Genomic DNA, 22,274 nt, shown 5'->3' on the forward strand with positions numbered 1-22,274 from the left:
TTTGTTGAAAGTACTTTCTTACTTCCAATTCTTTAATAAAAAGTAATGGAGGATCTCAATAGTTGGATGCAGATCTGTAAACACATTTATGAATAGATGGAAAAAAAAGGTTTGGTCGTACAAAACCTATTTTACAAAAACATCAATAATTTTTGATATGATAGTGCTCAAATTTTACGAGGAGGTTGTATAAGCACTTAACTATAATAGGTAAACTTACTGTGTCCACTATAAAATTAGGCCTAAAGGATTTTTTTCCAAGTTTTTGTATTTTTTCTCATTAATTTTGAATATAGCTTTTATTTATTCTTGTAATTTCTTTTCCTTTCTTGTTAATATCCGTTATAAACATATTTGAGTTTTTATCATAATTTCTTGAGAGATTTTTTAGTAGATTATACTTTGTTTGAGAATAAACAGCTCTTTCTGCTAGAGTTTATCCAACCCTTTTTCATGAATTTCTCTATCTTTGTGCTCTCTTTGCCAGAATAAGTCTCAAGCAACAATCTTGGTTAAGATAAAAAAAGGACTGCGAAAAAGGATCCAAATCCAAGATCAAAACGCATCTCATATAATGGAAAGCACATAGATTATATTAAAATGATGCAAGAGTCAAGAGAAAAAGAATTTAAGAAACCCTTTCCAACAAAATAATGCAGCTTCGAACAATCCCAGGACTCAAAAGAGAATGAGAAAATATCGAAGATACAAAAATATTGAGGCTCTTATTAACAACACCAGATAAATTAACAATTGACATATAGCACAAAAAGAACATTGAATTAAGAGTACGAGTCAAACTCAAGTAAGTCTTGACCTTTCATGACAGAAGCACTTCGTTTATCAGCTTGTCCAAATTCATGGATGAGGAACCATTTGGAGCAGTTGCCTCTTCTGCTACTTTTTTCCATTCCATGGACCTGCTCTTCATTTTCTTACCTTCCTCTCCTTCCATCAACTCTCTCACAAGCTTCTCCACATTTTCTCCCTTGACGTTGCTATCAATTTCCATCCCAATTCCCCACTCATTGCATGTATACCGACAGTTTGTTCGCTGATCACCGAAGGATGGCCAACAAAGCATAGGCACCCCAGAAGAAATGCTCTCAATTGTGGAGCCCCATCCACAATGAGTTATAAAACCTCCAATTGAAGGGTGGCTGAGGACTTCTTCTTGTGGACACCAACTAGCAATGAAGCCCCTCTCTTTAGCCTCTTTCATAAACTCTGGTGGCAAAATAGGCGAGTCCCCAATGACCATATCAGGTCTTATTGCCCATAAAAATGGATGACCACTTTTAGCAAGTCCCATTCCAAATTCATTGAACTGCTGCTTTGAGATGACTGCTATACTGCCAAAGTTCACATAAATTACTGATTTTGGTTCCTTGGAGTCAAGCCATTGCAGACACTCAGACTCTTCTTTCCACAGGTTACATCCAATGGACTTCAGATCATCTTCAGGCACTTGCTTGAGAAGCAACTGAAGTGGACCGATTGGAAAGACACGAGAATGCATAGAGAAAAGAGCATTCAAAACTTCTTGCTCCAAAGCATCAAAAGTATGCAAAATAATCGCAGAAGCTTTAGAAGCACTCTCAACTGCTTCCATGGCGTTGTTAAGCAACCAACCATTCGGATCTGTACTTCGAGAGAACCTTGGAATATCTCTTAAACGTAGACCTTTCATTCCTGGAATCCCGTCTATGATTCTGTCTGCGAAATCATTTGTTTGAAAGATCTCGTCTGCAAACACAAAGAACAATTGGATGCAAATTCGGAGGTAATTTCAATCTTCAAAAACCAAAGGACAATAAAAAGTTGATTTCATATTCATACCATCTAGTGGCGCCAGGCCTTTCTTTTTCAGTGCACGAAATTGTTTGGTGCACATGAAGACAGATGCAGATATAGTAAAGAACAAGGCAATAGGTATTCCTAGCATTTCAGCAGCACTGATAGCAAATGGCATCATACCATCAGAGACAATACAAGTCACTGGGGGCACACCAGAATATGTTGTGTCATGAAGCTTGGCAAGCAGGTCATTAAACGAAGCCAGTTGGTTTTTCTTAAAATCTTCAGCAGATGTAAGAGTATCAGAAGGAGGGACGCTGTCCGGAATGGTTTCAAATCGAAAATCATGCAAGCCATTAAGGGAATCAGGACCTCTAGAATTAAGCAGGAGTCCATGATTGAACTCAGTATTGACAAAGGTTATGTGAAAACCTTTGTGGTGAAGTAGTTTGGCTAATTTTAGCATTGATTTTATGTGGCTTTGAAGTTGGAGGGGGATAAAAACTGCGTGAGGTTTTTCAGCCATGGCTTGCATGCTATGTTTCTTCTGTAGTGTCATATGAATGCTATTATATTAGGAACACTATGAGCTGTATTAAGGAATTAATTTAATTTAAAAATTTAAGTTATTAGGTGAGATCTGAAAATATAATTTATATTATTTTTTAAGATAAATTTTTTAAAATAAATCTTATATTTAATTTTTTTATTAAATAAATAAAAATAATAAAATTTAAACTTATAATTACTTAGTCACCAAACACATTTAATTTTCATGGCAGAAGATTAAGATACATAACCTGAAGACCCATGTAATACTGTGTCCATTAATTAGGGTATGCGTCAAGCAAGTAAGCGAGACAAGAGAAGCTGGAGCATTTAAAGGGAGGGGCGACCACTGATCTGCTTTTGACGTCTTGATCAGATCCATACAGACATGCCTGTTAGTACTTACATCACATCCTTCAATTTCTCTGCACATGAAACCTAATTACATTTACATAAATTTTGAACCAAGAACCAACCATCCTCCATAAGAAACTTCCCAGAGTCAAAATTTATTTTGCTTTAGATCTTGGCTGGGGCTGTTCTTGGCAATTAAGACACCATTGACTTCTGGCTTGATTGCTGCAGTTGATTTTATCAGTAGCCTTATTAATTATATTTGGTGGAAAAAATCAGCCGGCATAAGGATCTCCAGTCCCATCTTATCACCGCCAGCCCCCCATACTGGAGGTTTGCATATATGGCTATGTCCGGTTAGTTTGGATAGTATATCTAATCCAAAACCTTTTATTTTTGGGTTTATCTTATTTATATTCACCCCAGCCATATTGTTATTGTAAATTACTTGGTACTCAGTTTTAATATCAAAGAAACCGGGCAGCAGAAACCAGATATTCTCTTATTGACAAAAAATCTCCGGTAGGCCCGCAGTTGAACCTGAAGCTCATAATTGATTTCCTTTGTCAACAAGTCCAGCCTGCATTTGCACACCTTCACAAGATACACGATGTTTTCCTTCATAATTAAATTAATTCACGTGAAACTTAATTATTGATTGTTTGGTTGTATCTGTTCAGTATTTCTTAATTGTCAATGCCATTATTGTTTGGTCTAGTTTGGAGTGTTGATGGTTCGAAGAATTCAAAAAATCTGAAAACAGATTTTTTTTATTTATTCCTATCCTTATTTTATTCTTCTCCAGATAAGCCAAAATATATGATTAGGAAAGCACCCAAGTGGACATGAAACCACCTCGGCGGAAGAGTCTAGAGCAAACAGAACACAATTCTTCAGATGAAGACAACATAAACCAGAGCACAGTAATTTATTAAACCTTTGGCACAGTTCCCTTGAACGGACTCTCTTGTCCTTTGGAGAAGACTCCACACTCAACAGTAGCCAGCCATATTATTTAGCAATAATTTAAATTAGAAAAGCTGAAGATATCATCATGCATGTTTATATGAACTATTATTAAACAATGAAATATTTAGCTACCAAGGTAAAATTTGCTGGTTAAATTTGATCAGTTCAATAATTATATCAAAAGTTATGGATGTTTTCGGCATGCCGATTACTTCACGAAACTCAGGTATCTTCTCGGACTTAACCGGCTTGTTCCATCGATTCAGACTATCCATAGAACTTAGCTATTATATATATAATCGACTAATTAGACATTGTTATGTTATCAAGATTTAATTACTTATGCCTCATCGTTTCATAAATTAAATAAGTGGTCTCTTGCAGTGGCGGAGCCAGAGATTTTTAATTGAGGGGGCAAATTATTAACAAATACTATATTATATAGACATGTATTAAAAATCAATTCAAAACATATATATTAATTCATATCAATTCAAAACATATATATTAATTCATATCAAGTAAAATTAATACAAAAATACTTTTAAAATGAAAAAAACTTAAATTATAATTGTTCTCTTCGAGTTTTTATATTTTGAAACCGCTTCATAATAGCTTCATTATCAATCTTATTGAAGATATCTTTCTCAATGTATACAACCAAACTATCATTCATCCACTTATCTCCCATCTTGTTCCGCAATCTACTCTTGACAATATGCATAGCAGAAAAAACTCTCTCCACTGTAGCAGTTGCAACTGGTAGAAGTAATTGACAATTTGATAAGCATATATACCAATGGAAATATCAAATTCTTCTTTGTTTTTACCATTTTCTCTGCAAGACTAGCAATACCTTCAATACCAGAGAACTCATCATCACCACGTAGATCAATAATATACGTATCAAGTTGGTCACCAAGTACCATAAGGTCCACTATAGAGAATTCACTAGGATAAAAAAAGAGCAAGACGAATAAGCTTTTCTTTGTTGAAAGTAGAGAAAGAGTCATTTGGGCTTAAACATGCCACACAAAGAAGTAACTCCATACTCGTCTCGGTAAAACGATCATCCAATTCAGTAAGTTGTATGTCAATGATATTGTTAAACAATTCATAACGAAAATGGTGTAAGTTTGTAATCCCTTGAGATTTTCGCCTTGAACGCCCACGAAGCTTGTACTCATCATCCCATGTTTAGAATATCAATATCATGTTTGATGCAAAAAGATGACACTTCTTCCAGTAAAGATTCCCAATCATTCTCTCTCATCAATTTGAATCGTTCTTTTGATGTTTTCAATAAACTCATAGCATTTTCTATGTCATGATCTTTTCTTTGTAATGCTTGTGATAACTCATTAGTAACTGCTAGTATCCTTCTCAAACAATGAAGCATGAACACAAAATTAAATGATTCCATAATACCTGTTAAAACAATCGCTTCCCGTTCTCTGTTCTGAGTTTCATCCCATCCTCCCTTATAATCTCAAGCACATCAAGAACTGATGAAAACATTGCAAGTAAACGAATAATTGTAATATAGTGGGAGCCCCAACGAGTATCACCATACCTTCTAAGAGAAGTTTCTTGATTCAAGCCTCGTCCACTAGAAATTTCCCCATTTTCAAGTCCTTCAATAATTCTAGCATATTGTTTTTCTCTAATCACCTCCATCCTTTTACATGATGCTCCAACTATGTTTATAATGCTAGAAATAAAATTGAAGACATCTCCAACTTCATTATGCTTCTTCGTAACAGCCACAAGAGTCAATTGAAGTCTATGAGCAAAACAATGTACATAATATGCACTTGGATTGCTATTTAGAATAAGTGCTTTCAAGCCATTGAATTCACCTCGCATGTTACTAGCTCCATTATATCCCTGAACGCAATCTTGATATACTTAACCCATGCTTAGAAAACAAAGCTTCAATAGCTGTCTTGAGTGAACTAGCAGTTGTATCTGACACATGTTGAATGCCAAGAAAACGTTCAATTATATGTCCATTGTTGTCTACATATCGTATAACAACTGCCATTTGTTCCTTGATTGATATGTCACGTGACTCATCAATTAAAATTGAAAATAATGACTCACCTAGATCTTTGATAATCACATTTGTAATCTCCTCTGCAGTAGCTTGAGTAATGTCTTTTTGAATATCTGGAGAAGTCAATTTTGTTATGTTTAGGAGCTTCACTGAAAGTAACTCTTTTTAATAGCTTCATTGTTTCTGGAAAGGAAAATGCAAGAGCTCTAGATAATTTCCTTGGTTGCTTGAACATTCACATTCATCATGGCCACGAAATGGAAGTCCTTGGTGCAACAAAAAAACGAGCACACTCTATTGAAGCATTCAATCGAGTTCGATAATCACTTTGACTCTTTACTGTCTGCTCAGACAACAAAGACATGATACTTTGTTTTTCATTCATCAAATTCTCACATTTTTATCCGAGCTGCATTGTGACTACTATTAGACTTTCCAATATGAAGATCAAATCTTTCCCTTTTTTTCCAATTTGAAAACCCATCACCCACAAACGAAATCAACACCCCCTTTTAACTTGAAGAGGTAACAATACAAGCAAAAAAGCAGCATCTTTGGCTATACTGTACTCTAACCATGTTGGGTATGCACCAAACCAAGCCGAATTAAAGCGTCGTAGTGTTGATATATTCCCAATTGTTTTTGAGGAAAATCATAGTGTGAAGGTTGACAAGGACCTTTTTGTAGATAAGCTCTTCGGATTGCATCCCTATCATTTATATGGTACTCATAAATTGGTCTTCTTAAGCCAGGGTCAGCAAGAAGAGTGTCGGGGTTGATTTCAATATGACTTTTCTTTGAACTTGATTGAGTTACATGACTTGAAGCTTTGATTGACTCCTCATCCTCAAGGCATTTACGCTTGAAATACTTGTCCAGTGACATGTTAATTTAATATGAACCTGCTGGATTTTTTATCATCATTAGTGTCTACATAATAATTAACACAAGTACACAATAATTCACTATTAAACAAAAGTCAATTGAATTACACAATAATTCTAAATCTTTCATATGAAATTAATAACAAAATACATGTCAATTTATCAAAATCAAAACCTATTTCAATTCGTATATAAATGCATATAATAAGTATGTTGATTAAATTATACTTAATTATTTCTAAACATTTAATTAAGGAACAATGCTTAGTGTATGTGTAAAGAGGAACAATACTTGAAAAACATGTTTTCTACTTGATATTTTACTTACAAATAAATCATGTGAAAATATTAAATTTCAATAAACTACTCTATCAATGTAAGAGATGTCAAGAATAGTGGTTTGCATGAATATTAATTTATTTTTTTATAATAAGAAAAGAAACACTTAATTGATTAAATTACCAGATTTAAATATTTATAGAGAACATATTCATAACAAAACCCATAAAATTATCATAAACCCTAATATTTTTAATAACTAATTATAAAAGAATAAAACTAAAATTAGACAATAAAATAAATAGAAAGATGAAGAAAATTTACCTAAAGTATAAAGCAAAAGGCCAAAAAGCTTAATTGATGATAAATTTGTATACAGGAGACTAGGAGAGGTAGGAACGGCGGCTGAAAAAAAAACCCTACTGGAGAAGGAGAAGATAAATAAACAAAAGTGAAAGAGGGAAAATTAGTGAGCTGTAAATTATAATTATATATATATATAAAAAAAATATTGGGGAGCTGTAATTATATATATATATATATATATTATATATATACACACTTTCCGTAACTGTAACAATCACATTAGCCCCGTAACTGTAACTTTCCTTACTTTCCGTAGCTGTAGCAATAATTCATTAACAAGAAAAAAAAAAAAAAAAAACTAAGGGGGCAATTGCCCCCTTTTGACCCACTGTGGCTCCGCCACTGGTCTCTTGAACGGGCACAAATCCCTCGAACTTTCTCTCTTGTCCTTCGGTAAAATTACTGCAACAAGTACACCATTATTTAGGAAAAACAATCACCACACAACATTGTTTGTTTTCAGAATTTTATTTTTCATTGTATTGATTGAATATGAATTATACAATTTATAGGATACAAACCTATATCAAAACAGGAAACTAAATATACAAGGAAATCTGGAAACTAATTACATAATCAATATTTCTAATTCAAGAAACAAATATAGAATCGTAAACCTACACAATCCTTGATTAGACAAGATCAAATCGCAACATTTCCCTTCAAATTAAAAATTAATGCATAGATGTCACACATGCCAAACTTGTCTAAAAACTTTGAGAACAATCGATTCGAGACTGCTTTTGTGAGAATGTCAGCCAATTGGTCCTCAGATCAAACCTTAGATAACTCCACAATTTAAAAGTAATTAGAAGTAGATAGCTTATAATTTATAGCCCCAGCTCAGTCAGCATCAATATTATGTATCTATGCTTTGATAACCTACACTCTTAGTGAACAAAATCCCCCTTCCTGGAGCAGCCTTCAGAAACATCAAAATTTGCATAACTACATTCATATGTTGTTCTTTGGGATTATGCATATTCGCTAACATTACTCAATGCGTATGCCAAATCCGGTCATGTTCTCTAGGATTATGCATAAACATTGTAAACATGTCAAAAGTATTCTTTTACCTCAGTGAATTTCAGTACAACTACTACATACAAGATGTAGCACTCTTCCCCTTTCCAACCTTGCTTAATTCATCAAAAGCTAATTTCTGTCTATCATCTCGGTTTGGAAAATAACTGAAAAACTCTGTTAAATGAGTTCTATGTAGCACATATATGCATTGAGGAGGTCAAATCAAGAAGGCCAAGATTCTCTATGAACTGCCTTAGAGAGTATGAACTGAACATGCATTTTCTGCTAGACGAGTTTTGGATTCTAAACTTGAAACTGCCATCATAAGCATTAGCTGGTCTAACATTAACTTTGAGATGAGCAACAATAATCAAATGCTTCCCTTGAGCTGGTCAGGCCCAAGCTAGGGAAGTTAGGATGAGCTCTTGTCATTATATCACATTATTCTTCTAGGATATGCTCTTTATATTCTCTGCTACTATTGTTTATAATCATCTTGCCTCTGGTATCTTTTCCAACCTGTTTGAGGGATGCTTTCTAATTTTTTTTTCGTTAGATTATTGTGAATTTTTCGTCCAGTTGAACCGAGTTGTAACCGGACCCAGGAATCCAGGAGTTATGGGTGACAGAGGATCTGGATCCTTTTCAAGGGAAAGTGAGTTCAACTATTACTTTTTGTTTACATTATCTTGTTGCACTAAATCAAGAAGTTTACTAGACTTATTATTATGTAAATTTGCTTTCTGAGTGCTGAGCATTTTATACGACCATGTAATTGGAGAGATTTGATTCTCATATAATTGTTGTAGCTTATTTGTGAGCCAAAAAGTATTATTGAATAGAAATGCTTTCATTTTTTATTATCGGCTTGAAAGTGAATTATTACCTTAGTTTTTTTCTCCATTTTATTTAATTTACGAAGTATTTAATGATTGTTTTTCTGACTTTATTGAGTTCTTTCTATAAGCCTGATAATTTGTCAGATATTCTTAGCAGGAGTCCTTGCATATGTATGGAGTGGCTTCTTGGCTAAACTTAATTTATTTTTATTTTTTTGGTTTCTGCTAACCATTTTGAGATTGATTTAGTCAGTCTCATTAACTTCTGGAACATCCATCATATCACTTTGCGGCAATTAGTATGAACCTTCTTCTGCTTGTTTCTCAGAATCAAAACCTTTGTACAGAACTTCCTCATATCCCCAGCAGCCACAACAGCTTCAGCACTTCCTGTACCCAAATCAAATTTCACATCTTTCCCTCCTCCTGGTTGTTCGCCACACCACCTTAATGTTGCTTCTCGTGCTGGTGGACTGCAGTCACACTTGTCTGCCCCGAATCTGTCTCCTCTGTCCAACTCTAATCTTCATCTGGCTGGCTTACAGCATGGGTTACATTATGGTGGAAATCTGGCCCAGATCACGTCTCCTGGCCTTTCTTTTAATAACAGGCCACAAAAACATTGGGTTAATCATGCTGGCTTATTACATGTAGATCAGTCTAGGCTCTTACAGAGTATACTGCAACAACAATTATCGCATCAAAATGGCCTATTGTCTTCCCAAAATTGATGTCACCACAGCAGCAATTGCAACAGCAGAGACTGCACCCTTCAGTTCAACCATCTTTGGCTCATTTTGCAGCAATGCAATCTCAACTCTTTAATGCACATCCTTCATCATTACATATCAGGGAACAAAAACATAAATCATCCCAAAGAAACCGGCGCTTTTCACAAGGCTCTGACACTAGTAGTCAGAAAAGTGATGGTGGCTGGGTGCAATTTCGATCCAAGCATATGACAGCTGATGAAATTGAGAGTATTCTGAAAATGCAGCATGCTGCTACTCATAGCAATGACCCATATATAGACGATTACTACCACCAAGCTTCTCTTGCCAAAAGATCTACCGGGTCGAGAACTAAAAACAATTTCTGCCCGTCTCACTTGAAGGAGCTACCTTCTCGATCTCGTAACAGTGCGGACCAGCATTCTCATCTCCATTTTGATGCACTTGGGAAGATGCCCCTCCCTTCCATACGGAGGCCTCATCCCCTTCTTGAAGTTGATCCTCCTGGTTCTGGTGATGGAAACTCTGAACAAATGTCTGAGAGGCCTTTGGAACAGGAACCTATGCTTGCAGCTAGAATCACCATTGAAGATAGCCTGTCTCTTCTTCTTGATGTAGATGATATTGACCGTTTCCTGCAGTGTAATCAGCCCCAAGATGGTGGGGCTCAGCTCAGACGTAGGCGGCAGAACTTGCTTGAAGGATTGGCAGCGTCACTTCAGCTTGTTGACCCACTTGGCCTAACTGGCAAAACTGCTGGACTTTCCTCAGAGGATGACATTGTGTTCCTGCGGTTAGTATCACTTCCCAAGGGTCGAAAGCTCACCTGCAAGTTTCATCAGCTTCTATATCCCGGGAGTGAACTCACTCGTGTTGCCTGCATGGCTATTTTCCGTCACTTGAGGTTTTTGTTTGGTGGCATTCCCTCAGATACTGGAGCAGCTGACACAACTACAAATCTCACAAAGACAGTTTCTGCATGCGTAAGCGGCATGGATCTTCATGCATTGAGTGCTTGCCTTGTAGCCATAGTTTGTTCTTCAGAGCAGCCACCATTTCGGCCTCTTGGTAGCCCTGCAGGGGATGGAGCCACGGTTATTTTGAAGTGTCTTCTTGAAAGAGCTAGTAAACTATTACATGGTCCCCAGGCTTACTTAAGCCTCATCGTTTCATAGATTAAATAAGTGGTCTCTTGAACGGGCACAAATCCCTCGAACGGTCTCTCTTCTCCTTTGGTAAAATTACTACAAGTACAGCTAGCATTATTTAAGAAAAACAATCAACACACAATAACTTTAGAATACATGAGGTATTAATTGGAAATATATGCATCCACCACAATAACTTTAGAAGACAATACGGGAACATAGTGTTTCTCTGTCTTGTTTTGAGCTTCAATTATTTGTTTGTTATACGTCATAAGTTTGGTTTCGTGACAAAAGCACTTCTTTCACTAACTTGTCTAAATTCATGGTTGATGAGCCTCTGGGACCACTGGCCTCCTCTGCTAGTTTTTTCCAGTCTGTGGCTTTCTCCTTCATTTTCTTACCTCTCTCTCCCTCCATCAAATCTCTCACAAGCTTCTCCACATTATCTCTTTTCACATTGCTATCAATCTCCATTCCAATTCCCCACTCAGCGCATGTATACCTACAATTTGTTGGTTGATCACCAGCGAATGGTAAACAAAGCATAGGCACACCAGAAGAAATGCTCTCAATTGTGGAACCCCAGCCACAATGCGTTAGAAAACCTCCAATAGATGGGTGGTTGAGAACTTCTTCTTGTGGACACCAACTACAAATAAAGCCCCTTTCTTTTGTTTCTTCAGTGAATTCTGGTGGCAATATCGCGGAGTCGCCGGTGATCATGTCAGGTCGTATTATCCATAAAAATGGGTGACCACTTTTAGAAAGTCCCATTCCAAATTCAATGAGCTGCTCCTTTGTAGCCACTACTACGCTACCAAAATTAACATAAATTACTGAGTTGGGTGTCTTCGAAGCAAGCCATTGGAGACACTCAACTTCTTCTTTCCATAGGTTACAATCAATAGAATTTAGATGATCTTCTTGGATTTGATTGAGAAGTAATTGAAGTGGACCGATTGTGTAGACACGAGGGAACATAGGATAAAGCGCAGTCAGTACTTCTTGCTCTAAAGCATCAAAAGTATGGAAAATGACCGCAGAAGCTGAAGGAGCTCTCTCAGCGCATCCTAGGCAGAAGTTGAACATAAAATGAGTTGCATCTGTTGTACGAACAAAACTTGGAAGATCTCTTATCCGTATGTCTTTCATTCCTGGAATCCAGTCTACTACCTTTTCCAGGAAGCCATTTGTTAAAAAGCTCTCATCTGAAACAAAATTGAGAAAATCAGTACCTTTTAATCGATAGAGCTATCTAAATAGCGAGCAATGAATAAGCAGACAGATCGATAATGACTTTCTTTATATTTGTAAGCAGAGATTCACTGATACAAACTCCTAGAAGAACTAAAAGCGATCCAAGCGCATTGTAGAGAATACATGAACTCAGAAAAAAATATTGGAGAATAATATATATAAATTATATTTTAAAATTTCATTTAATAACTTAATAAGCTATATATATTAAATTGATATAATATTAAAGTTTTGATAATTAAATAGTTATGAATTTGAATCTTACCATCTTATTTATCTAATAAAAATTAACTACAAGATAATAAGAATCTTTATAAATTTTAAAACCTAAAAACTTTTATATGAAAATTTATATTAAAAAATATTATAAATTATATCTTAAAACTTCTGAATTAAAATTATATATATAATTCATATAAACTCCACGCATAATATATGTAATACCCAGTAGACTTTCAGCGAATTAGATGAAAATCGAAGAAATGGATTTTGTTTCTGGTAACATAAATAATATTTGCTTTTATAAATATTTTTTGCTAACCATATTTCAGACTAAAAGAGATATCAATTTTTTACTTTTATATTGAAATTGGATTTGAACATCTTTGGATCTATTCAGTATAGATCGGTGTGGATTTCAGTTTCTTAAAAATAATTTTGAAAATTTATCTTAACATAATAATTAGTTTTATGGTTTCCTACTTTTAGATCCCAGAAATTAGTGTTTTTTTTTTTTTTTTTAACCACTATCTATCCTTTAAACGGCAAGAACAACAAATAGGCTTTTAATTCTTCTCTTATTCATACCTTTCAGTGGTGTAAGACCTCTTTCCTTGAGCGCCTTGTATTGTTAAAAGCCCATGAAACTGCAAGCGGAGATGGTGAATAACAGCGCAATCGGAATTTGGTGCATCTCAGCCGAAGTGATAGCTACTGGCATGAAACCATCAGAAAGGATGCAGGTCACCGGGGGTGAATCAGAAGCTGCTGTGTCATTGAGCTTGTCAAGAACTTCATTAAACGGATCCAGCAAGTTCTTCGAGGCAGCCTCGCCAACTGCGGAGACATCTGGGCTGGCATTCTCATCTGAAGGAGGAAGGCCATCTGGAATCGACTCGAACCGAAAGTCGGGCAACCCATTCAGGGAATCAGGACCTCTAGTTTTAAGCAAACGCTTATGGCTAGACTCTGTGTTGACAAAGGTGATGTGAAAGCCTCTGTGATGTAGTAGTTTTGCTAATTTAAGCATTGACTTTATATGGCTTTGAAATGGGCTAGGGAGACAGACTGCATGAGGCTTATGATGATCAGCTAAAACACTATAAACCATCTCCCTAACTCACTCTTCGTTTCCCTGTTTGCTCCAAGTTCTCTGCAACTTAGAGATTCTACTCTTACATACAGCAATAGTTAAGTTATGCTATTGCTGCTACAGTTTTTTTTTTTTTTTTTAATCAATATATAGGACTTCTAGTTCAAGTCACCCACGGCAGCATTTATTTTATATTTAATCTTAAAGATATTATGGAAATCTGAAACCACATGCTTCTGTCTCTGCTTGCTCTTCGATCTGTGCAATAATTACGTTATGCTATTGCTGCAACTATTTGTTTGTCTGCCAAACTGAATCCAAAATTGGCCCACATGGCATACATTTAGTCCTTGTGTTTATCAAGATTTATTTAGTTAATTAGTCGCCTAAGTTTAGTAATTAAATATTTAATACTTATGGTTGTAAATTTCTTTTCAATAAATAGGGTTAATTATTATAATTATTAAATCTAGTAATGAGGTCAGGCATGGTGGGTAGATCTACCTGATAATCTACTGACATGAAGTCTAGCTTATGCAAAGTTTCATTTTAAACCGGTTTGAAGATTGATGCAATTAACTTGGTCAAATTAAGTTAAGTTCAGTCAGATTAACTGAATATTGTTTTAATTTTTATATAAAATAACATTATTTCATTTAAATAATGAAATTTTTAAAATTTTAAAAAATTTAAAATTGATCCAGAGTTTTAATCCAAATGACTTGGCATTGAATCAAGTCAAGCCTTGAGAAAAGTCTCATAACTATGTTCATTATAACTTGATCCCTATATGTATCAAAATTTAATTAATTACATCCTCGTGGTTTAATAAATTAAATATTTAGTCATGTTTGTAAATCTATTTATAATTTAATTATTTTTGTAAATTTCATGTTTTGTTCTAATTTATTTTTAAAAAAATTGAAAAATAAAACAATATGAAAAGATAGATGAGAAAAGAAAACATTTTTTTTGGACAAAATACTAAATTAAACATGACTGTCAAAAATACTATTTTATTAATTTTTCAATATCACTGAAATTAATTAATTTTTTGATAAAATAGTAGCCACTTTTGTTCTCTCTTAATTTTGAAGTCACTGTCTGATATTATTTAGTTTTTCAAATGAACAGAAATCTGAAACCACACGTTTTATTTATTCATTTCCTTAACTTGTTTATTTTTCTCTTGATAAGATAAAATATGATTAGAAAAACACCCAATCATGCATGAGGCGGAAGAGTCAAAAGCAAACCGCAGACAAAAATCATAAAATGGTTAGATAATCAAACAAGTTAGAATATTTGTTTAGTTTGTAATAATTTCGACAATGAGTATCTAAATTCAAGATATTTTAGAATAAAAATAATTTATTTGATAATTAACTGTCAAGATATCTAATGATTTGATATGAAAAAGTTAAGGGGTTAGTAATTAATAGCAAATGATGCCTAGCGAGTTAAAATGACCAGTAGCTATGCTAGTGGGAGTAGGTGATGCCAAGTTACTAGTAATTGTGTTTGTAATAGCAGATGATGTCTGGTGAGCCAGGTAATGATAGTTGTAATAGTAGTAAGTGATTAGTAGCTGATACCTATAAAAGAGGGTTTTTTTTTTTTTTTTTTTTTTTTTTTTTTAGATGTGGGGACTCTTCAATGGTAAAGTCAATAACTTTGTAAAGAGTGAAAGTAAAATGATATTTTAGAGAGGTAAACTCTGAAAATATATGTGCTAAAAATGTTAATAATGAAGAAATTATTAATCTTGAACTTGAAAGATTCATAATGTATTTATAGCTCATGAATATTATATTTCTATGAAGAGAAGGGATTGAATTGTGATCTTACTGTTAATGTTGGGGAGTACTCCTAGCTAGGCACTAATGCACTCGGCATATGCTCAGTGCACTACATAAACATACACCTTGCATGGGTGTATGCCCAAAGCATAGGCTAAGGCTCTTTGCCCGAGCCTATGTTCCTAGTATATAGGCTTTTAGGTTTTTGAGCCTTTTTTTTTTTTTCAAGTTCTATCATTTTTTGGATCCCATCTCATACAATATCATTTTTTAGATCCTACAATATATATTTTTTTAGAGGATTTTCATAACACAACTGCTCTACTAAGTGTAAAGATATATCCACTAGTAATTTTTAAAATCCTTGGAATCTGATATCCAATTAGCATCATTGGTATCTTTTTAGTACTCCAAGGTGTATCTCAAATACTTGCGTACCCTTTTGATTAATTTTCAATGATCCATACTCAAATAATTGGTAAATCTACTTTGTTTGCTAACCTAGTAAACAATATCAGATCTTGTACAATTTATAATATACATCAAGCTCCTAATTATTTGAAAATATTATAATTGATATATTCTCTTGCCTTTATTTTCTAGTTTACATATACATGTTTTTTTTATTGTCACTTTTATAATATTTATCAAGAATTTTCTCAATATAATAAGGTTGGGACAATAATAATTCATTAAATGTCTTAAAAAAAATCTTATTCCTAACATGACATCAACAACACTCAAGTTTTTAATGTCAAACTTATTAGTTAATATCTTTTTTAGTAAACTTGATCATTTATTCATTGTTGCCAAAAATAATTATATTGTTCATATAAAAGCATAAAATGATATAATCTCTTTCAATGTTTTTTACATAAACATATTTATTAACTTCGTTGATTTTGAACTTATTTAAAAACATAACCTTATTATTTTTTTCATACATTATTTAGAAGCTTATTTCAAATCATATAATAATTTAACAATATTATTATCTTTCTTTTCCTATCTAGTAACCACTAACTTTTTGGTTATTTCATATATACCTCTTCGTTGAGGTTATCATTTTTAAAAAAATATATTTTTATAACCATTTGATGTATTTCAATTTTTTAATAGTTACGATAATTGTAAATATTTTTGTGAAAGTTATTCTTGACAAAACTGAATATCTGTCAAAATAATCTATATCTTGTTGTCTAAAATATTTAACAAGTCTAACTTTATATTTGTCAATATTTGCAACTTTTATCTTTGTTTTAAAGATCCACTTATAATCTACATGATTTATTTCTAGAAGAAAAATCCACTAATTTCTTATATATTATTATTTATAACGGATTTAATTTTACTAGCAACTATCTTTTTACCTCCAAATATGTTTGACATTCATTTTTTAAAAAGTATATTCGAAAATCTAGATAATATTTTAATTGTTTTTGCCTTTTTAGTTCTTCTAAGCTCAACTTCAACTTAGCAATGTAAAGGAATCAACAGTAAACATTAGCCTGCCATATTATTTAGCAATTTAAAAAGCTTAGGATATGATGTGTGTTTATATCAGATATTATTAAGCAATGTATCAACCCTAATCACCTTGAAAACAATACATTTGTCTTTGGCTTAAATTATCTTTTAATAAAGAAGCAAAAAGGAATTTATGACAACAGCACTTCCGCCACTAACTTGTCTAAGTTCATGGATGATGAACCACCGGGCCCAGTGGCCTCCTCAGCTAATTTTTTCCACTCCATGGCTTTCTTCTTCATTTCTTTAGCTTTCTCCCCCTCCATAAACTCTCTCACAATGTTCTCCACCTTATCTCTTGTCACATTGCTATCAATCTCCATTCCAATTCCCCACTCAGTGCATGTGTACCTACAGTTTGTTTGTTGATCACCAGCGAATGGCCAACAAAGCATGGGCACACCACAAGAAATGCTCTCAATTATGGAAGTCCATCCACAATGTGTTAGAAAACCTCCAACTGATGGGTGGTTGAGGACTTCCTCTTGTGGACACCAACTACAAATAAAGCCCCTGTCTTTAGTTTCTTCAGTGAATTCTGGCGGCAATATCGCACAGTCGCCAGCGATCATGTCAGGTCTTATGATCCATAAAAATGGGTGACCGCTTTTTGCAAGTCCCATTCCAAATTCAATGAGCTGCTGCTTTGTAGCGACTGCTACGCTGCCAAAATTAACATAAACGACAGAGTTGGGTTTCTGGGAATCCAGCCATTGGAGACATTCAACTTCCTCTTTCCATAGATTACTTCCAATAGAATTCAGATCATCTTCTTGCATTTGATTGAGAAGCAATTGAAGTGGACCAATCGCATAGACACGAGGAAACATGGAGTAAAAGGCATTCAGGACCTCTTGCTCCAAAGCATCAAAAGTATGGAAAATAACGGCAGAACCTTCATGAGCCCTCTCAGCACATTCCACGCAGAAGTTAAACATATAATCATTTGGATCTGTTGTTCGAACAAAACTGGGAAGGTCCCTTAACTTTATATCTCTCATTCCTGGGATCCAATCCACCACTTTGTCCAAGTAGCCATTTGTTAAAAGGCTCTCATCTGTAAACAAAAATTGAAATCTTTTAGTAACTGAATAAAAGTGGCTGCAGAGACAGATAAAAAATATATATATATAAAAAAGAAGGTTTCCTAGCTTGTACCCCTAGTGAAAAGAATGAATAATTAAGGGCAACAGTTTACTTACAGGAGAAAATATTTTGAATTAATGAACTAATATAAAAACCTTAATGAAATTATAATTACGTTTTTTTCCTTGTTCATACCTTCTAGTGGTGTCAGACCTTTTTCTTTGAGTGCTCGAAATTGTGTAGTCCCCATGAAGCTGCAAGCAGAGATAGTATAGAACAACGCAATAGGAATTCCGTGCATCGCAGCGGCATCGATAGCGACTGGCATGGCACCATCAGAGACGATATAAGTCACCGGAGGGACATCAGAAGATGCTGTGTCATTCATCTTGTCAAGCAGGTCATTCAATGGACCCAGTAAGTTCTTCCTGGAAGCCTCACAAATTGCATAGATATCGTGGGTGGTATTCTCATCCGGAGCAGGGAAGCCATCTGGAATGGATTCAAACCGAAAATCGGGCAAACCAGTCAGGGAATCAGGACCTCTAGATCTAAGTAAACGTTTGTGGTTAAACTCCGTATTGACAAAGGTTATGTGGAAACCTTTGTGATGTAGTAGTTTCGCTAGTTTAAGCATTGCGTTTATGTGGCTCTGAGCTGGGTGGGGAATGCAAACTGCATGAGGCTTATCAACTAAAATATTAGAAGCCATCTCTCTGAATCTCTCTCTCTCTCTCTCTGTTTGTTTGCTCTGTTGTCTTCGCAGTAAAGATTCTGGTCTTTGTATAGGCTTATCAACTTAATTAGGATCACACTGTAGTATTTTTATTCTATATTAGAAAAATAAAATTTTTATTTAGTATTTATATAATAAACTTTAATATAAAATAATAACTAAATCAATCCAAAACAACAGACACTGGTGGTGCTTATGGGAGATTAAATCGATCAAAAAACGAACTTCAATTAAGATTTTGAGATCAAAGACAACTCTCTTCAAGCTCTTTCTCTCACTCTCCTTCATTTTCCTCTCACTCAACCTCTTTATTTACAGTGGAAATAGAGAAACCATCCAAATTCTCAATTTAGAATATGATTAGAAAAACACCCAAGTGGGCATGAAGTCAACTTGACGGAAGAATCAAAAGCAAGCCGCAGATCGAGAATTCTTCAGAAGAAACAAAAAACAGAGCACCGTAATTTATTAAAGCTTGGGACACAAATCCCTTGAGCGGGCTCTCTTGTCCTTTGGTAAAATTACTCCAGCAAGTACTGCATCATTTAGGAAAAAGACTCGACACCAGCCAGTCATAATATTTAGCAATAATTTATATCAGAAAATCTTAGGATATCGTATATGTTTATATGAAATATTATTAAAAAACCTATCCACACTACTCACCTTGAAAACAACACTTTTGTCTTGGGCTTTAATTATCTTTTAATAAAGAAACTTTTTTTTGTTCTTCATGATGAAAGCACTTCCGTCACTAACGAGTCTAAACTCACCACTAGGGTCAGCGGCTGCCTCTGCCAATTTTTCCGTTCTGTGACGTTTTTTCTTTCATTTTCTCACCCCCCCCCCCCAACAACAACTCTATCACAAGCTTCTCCACATTGTCTCAATTTCAACTCTACCCTTCAAAGTCACATTATCTCTACCCTTCTATCTCTGATTCTCTACCCTTCGAAGTCACATCATCCCCAACTTAGCGGAAGAGTCAAAAGCAAACAGCAGACAACGTATAGAAACAGAAACCATAAAATAATTAGATAATCAGAGAGTGAGTATAATCATACCTTTTCTGTCCTTCTCTTTGAAAATTGAGGCACAGAGAGAGAAAGGAGTGAGATTAAATCAAAAGAATGACTCGCTGGAGAGAGGGCTTGAGGTGGAAGGGAAAAAAAAACTGATGCATAGAGGGAGTGTTTCCTGCCGAGAGGGAGCACTGCTTGATTTATTTTTATAAATTTAAAATTTAATAACGTTACAATCAGAAAATTTTTTTGTAAATTTAGTAATTTATAAAATTAATTTAATATAATATGTAAGACTATTTAAATAGAAAATCATAAATCTAATTAAGAAAAAAAAATCTAAAACTAAGAAAATAAATGTACATTATTCGGCAAATTCAAACACCATAATCACCTTGAAATAATACATTTGTCTTGAGCTTTAGTACTTTTTTTTTTTTTGATAAACAGACCATATTATTTTTATGACAAAAGCACTTCCGTCACCAGCCTGTCTAAATTCATGGATGATGAACCACCGGCCCCAGTGGCCTCCTCTGCTAATTTTTTCCACTCCATGGCTGTATTCTTCATTTTCTTACCTCCTTCTACTTCCATCATCTCTCTCACTTGTTTTTCCACATTTTCTCTCGTCACATTGCCATCAATCTCCATTCCAATTGCCCACTCATTGCATGTATATCGACAGTTTGTTTGCTGATCACCGAAGAATGGCCAACAAAGCATAGGCACGCCAGAAGAAATGCTCTCAATTACTGAGCTCCATCCACAATGTGTTAGAAAACATCCAACTGATGGGTGGTCGAGGACTTCCTCTTGTGGACACCAGCTTGAAATAAAGCACCTGTCTTTAGTTTCTTCAGTGAATTCTGGCGGCAATATCGCACAGTCGCCGGCGATCATGTCAGGTCTTATGATCCATAAAAATGGATGACCGCTTTTTGCAAGTCCCATTCCAAATTCAATGAGCTGCTGCTTTGTAGCGACCGCTACGCTACCAAAATTAACATAAACGACGGAGTTGGGTTTCTGGGAATCCAGCCATTGGAGACACTCAACTTCTTCTTTCCATAGATTACATCCAATAGAATTCAGATCATCTTCTTGAATTTTATTGAGAAGCAACTGAAGTGGACCAATCGCATAGACACGAGGAAACATGGAGTAAAGGGCATTGAGAACCTCTTGCTCCAAAGCATCAAAAGTATGGAAAATAACGGCTGAACCTTCAGAAGCCCTCTCAGCACATTCCACGCAGAAGTTAAACAAATCATCATTTGGATCTGTTGTTCGAACAAAACTGGGAAGGTCCCTTAACTTTATATCTCTCATTCCTGGGATCCAATCCACCACTTTGTCCAAGTAGCCATTTGTTAGAAAGCTCTCATCTGCAAACAAAAATTGAACGTACATATAGCTTTCTGTATTGAAGATGACTGAAGAAACTTTATGCTAGCAAGTGAATAAAAATGACTGAAGAAACTGTGTAAAATAAAATAAATACAAAGAAGGTTCCCTAGCTTGTGTCCTAGTGAAAAGCATGAATAATTAAGGGAAATAGTATACTTGTAGGAGAAAATATGTCACTAGTCCAACTCACCTGAAGTCCACTCAAGTAATTAATTATGAGGGAATAACTATAAACAAAGTGATTATTGTAGAAATCCTCTCTTTGTGAGTGTGGATTATTGAGCCTGACTGGTTCAATGATTTATTTATTTGGAGACATTTCAAGCAACTCCAAATCTTAATGAAAATATAGTATTTTTTTTCTGTCCATACCTTTTAGTGGAGTAAGGCCTTTTTCTTTGAGTGCTTGAAATTGTTTAAACCCCATGAAGCTGCAAGCAGAGATAGTAAAGAACAACGCAATAGGAATTTCGCGCTTCGCAGCAGCATCGATAGCGACAGGCATGAAACCATCAGAGACGATGCAAGTCACTCGGGGGGCATCTGAAGATGCTGTGTCATTCAGCTTGTCTAGCAGGTCATTAAATGGCGCCAACAAGTTCTTCCTGGCAGCTTCACAAAGTCCAGGCAAATCTTGGGTGGCATTCTCATCGGAGGGAGGGAGGCCATCAGGAATGGATTCGAACTGAAAGTCCGGCAAACCTTTCAGGGAATCAGGACCTCTAGATTTAAGTAAACGTCTGTGATTGAACTCTGTATTGACAAAGGTAATGTGAAAACCTTTGTAATGTAATAGTTTTGCTAGTTTAAGCCCTGACTTTATGTGGCTCTGAGCAGGGCTGGGAATGCAGACAGCATGAGGCTTATGATCAGCTGAAATATTACAGGCCATCTCTCTAAATCCCCTTTTTTTTCTTTTTTCTTTTTGCCCTTTCTCTCTCTGTTTGCTCCTTTGCATGCACAGAAGAGGTTCTGGTATTTGTATAGAGCAATGCTAAAATTGCTGCTGCCACAGAAGAGGTTCTGGTATTGGTATCTAAGGGAATCTTACTTAGAACCACACAGCACTGCCTCCATCTCTTTATCTAGAGAACTTTTAATCTCAGCCACGTTCAGCAGCGTTGTGT

General features: G+C 35.0%; 6 protein-coding genes and 1 pseudogene across 6 annotated transcripts; 1 reads left to right on the forward strand and 6 right to left on the reverse strand.

The window, feature by feature from the left end:
• Positions 1-695: 695 nt before the first annotated feature.
• Positions 696-2,332, reverse strand: LOC118033132 (7-deoxyloganetin glucosyltransferase-like). The gene is made up of 2 exons (XM_035037992.2): positions 1,840-2,332; positions 696-1,746 (listed from the first exon to the last, which is right to left on the reverse strand). The coding sequence occupies exons 1-2, from the start codon at positions 2,330-2,332 to the stop codon at positions 821-823; spliced, it is 1,419 nt and encodes a 472-aa protein (XP_034893883.1). The 3' UTR covers positions 696-820.
• A 1,191-nt stretch (positions 2,333-3,523) lies between these two features.
• LOC118033194 (uncharacterized) lies at positions 3,524-6,610 on the reverse strand (annotated as a pseudogene).
• Positions 6,611-9,473: 2,863 nt separating this feature from the next.
• LOC118033133 (protein PAT1 homolog 2) lies at positions 9,474-11,025 on the forward strand. Its single transcript, XM_035037993.2, has one exon. It carries the CDS (start codon positions 9,850-9,852, stop codon positions 11,023-11,025), a length of 1,176 nt encoding a protein of 391 aa, XP_034893884.1. The 5' UTR covers positions 9,474-9,849.
• An 87-nt stretch (positions 11,026-11,112) lies between these two features.
• LOC118033135 (7-deoxyloganetin glucosyltransferase-like) lies at positions 11,113-13,704 on the reverse strand. Its single transcript, XM_035037995.2, has 2 exons — positions 13,063-13,704; positions 11,113-12,206 (listed from the first exon to the last, which is right to left on the reverse strand). The coding sequence occupies exon 1, from the start codon at positions 13,583-13,585 to the stop codon at positions 13,106-13,108; it is 480 nt and encodes a 159-aa protein (XP_034893886.1). The 5' UTR covers positions 13,586-13,704; the 3' UTR covers positions 11,113-12,206; positions 13,063-13,105.
• On the reverse strand, positions 11,260-12,150 carry LOC140954162 ((R)-mandelonitrile beta-glucosyltransferase-like). Its single transcript, XM_073405394.1, has one exon. The coding sequence runs from the start codon at positions 12,148-12,150 to the stop codon at positions 11,260-11,262; it is 891 nt and encodes a 296-aa protein (XP_073261495.1).
• A 3,212-nt stretch (positions 13,705-16,916) lies between the features above and the next one.
• On the reverse strand, positions 16,917-19,038 carry LOC118033119 (7-deoxyloganetin glucosyltransferase-like). The gene is made up of 2 exons (XM_035037977.2): positions 18,175-19,038; positions 16,917-17,950 (listed from the first exon to the last, which is right to left on the reverse strand). The coding sequence occupies exons 1-2, from the start codon at positions 18,689-18,691 to the stop codon at positions 17,025-17,027; spliced, it is 1,443 nt and encodes a 480-aa protein (XP_034893868.1). The 5' UTR covers positions 18,692-19,038; the 3' UTR covers positions 16,917-17,024.
• A 1,039-nt stretch (positions 19,039-20,077) lies between these two features.
• On the reverse strand, positions 20,078-22,269 carry LOC118033116 (7-deoxyloganetin glucosyltransferase-like). Its single transcript, XM_035037973.2, has 2 exons — positions 21,520-22,269; positions 20,078-21,125 (listed from the first exon to the last, which is right to left on the reverse strand). Exons 1-2 carry the CDS (start codon positions 22,103-22,105, stop codon positions 20,200-20,202), a joined length of 1,512 nt encoding a protein of 503 aa, XP_034893864.1. The 5' UTR covers positions 22,106-22,269; the 3' UTR covers positions 20,078-20,199.
• Positions 22,270-22,274: the final 5 nt, after the last annotated feature.

Source organism: Populus alba, chromosome 16, assembly GCF_005239225.2.
Source record: "Populus alba chromosome 16, ASM523922v2, whole genome shotgun sequence".
In the NCBI taxonomy this organism is placed as follows: Eukaryota; Viridiplantae; Streptophyta; class Magnoliopsida; order Malpighiales; family Salicaceae; genus Populus; species Populus alba.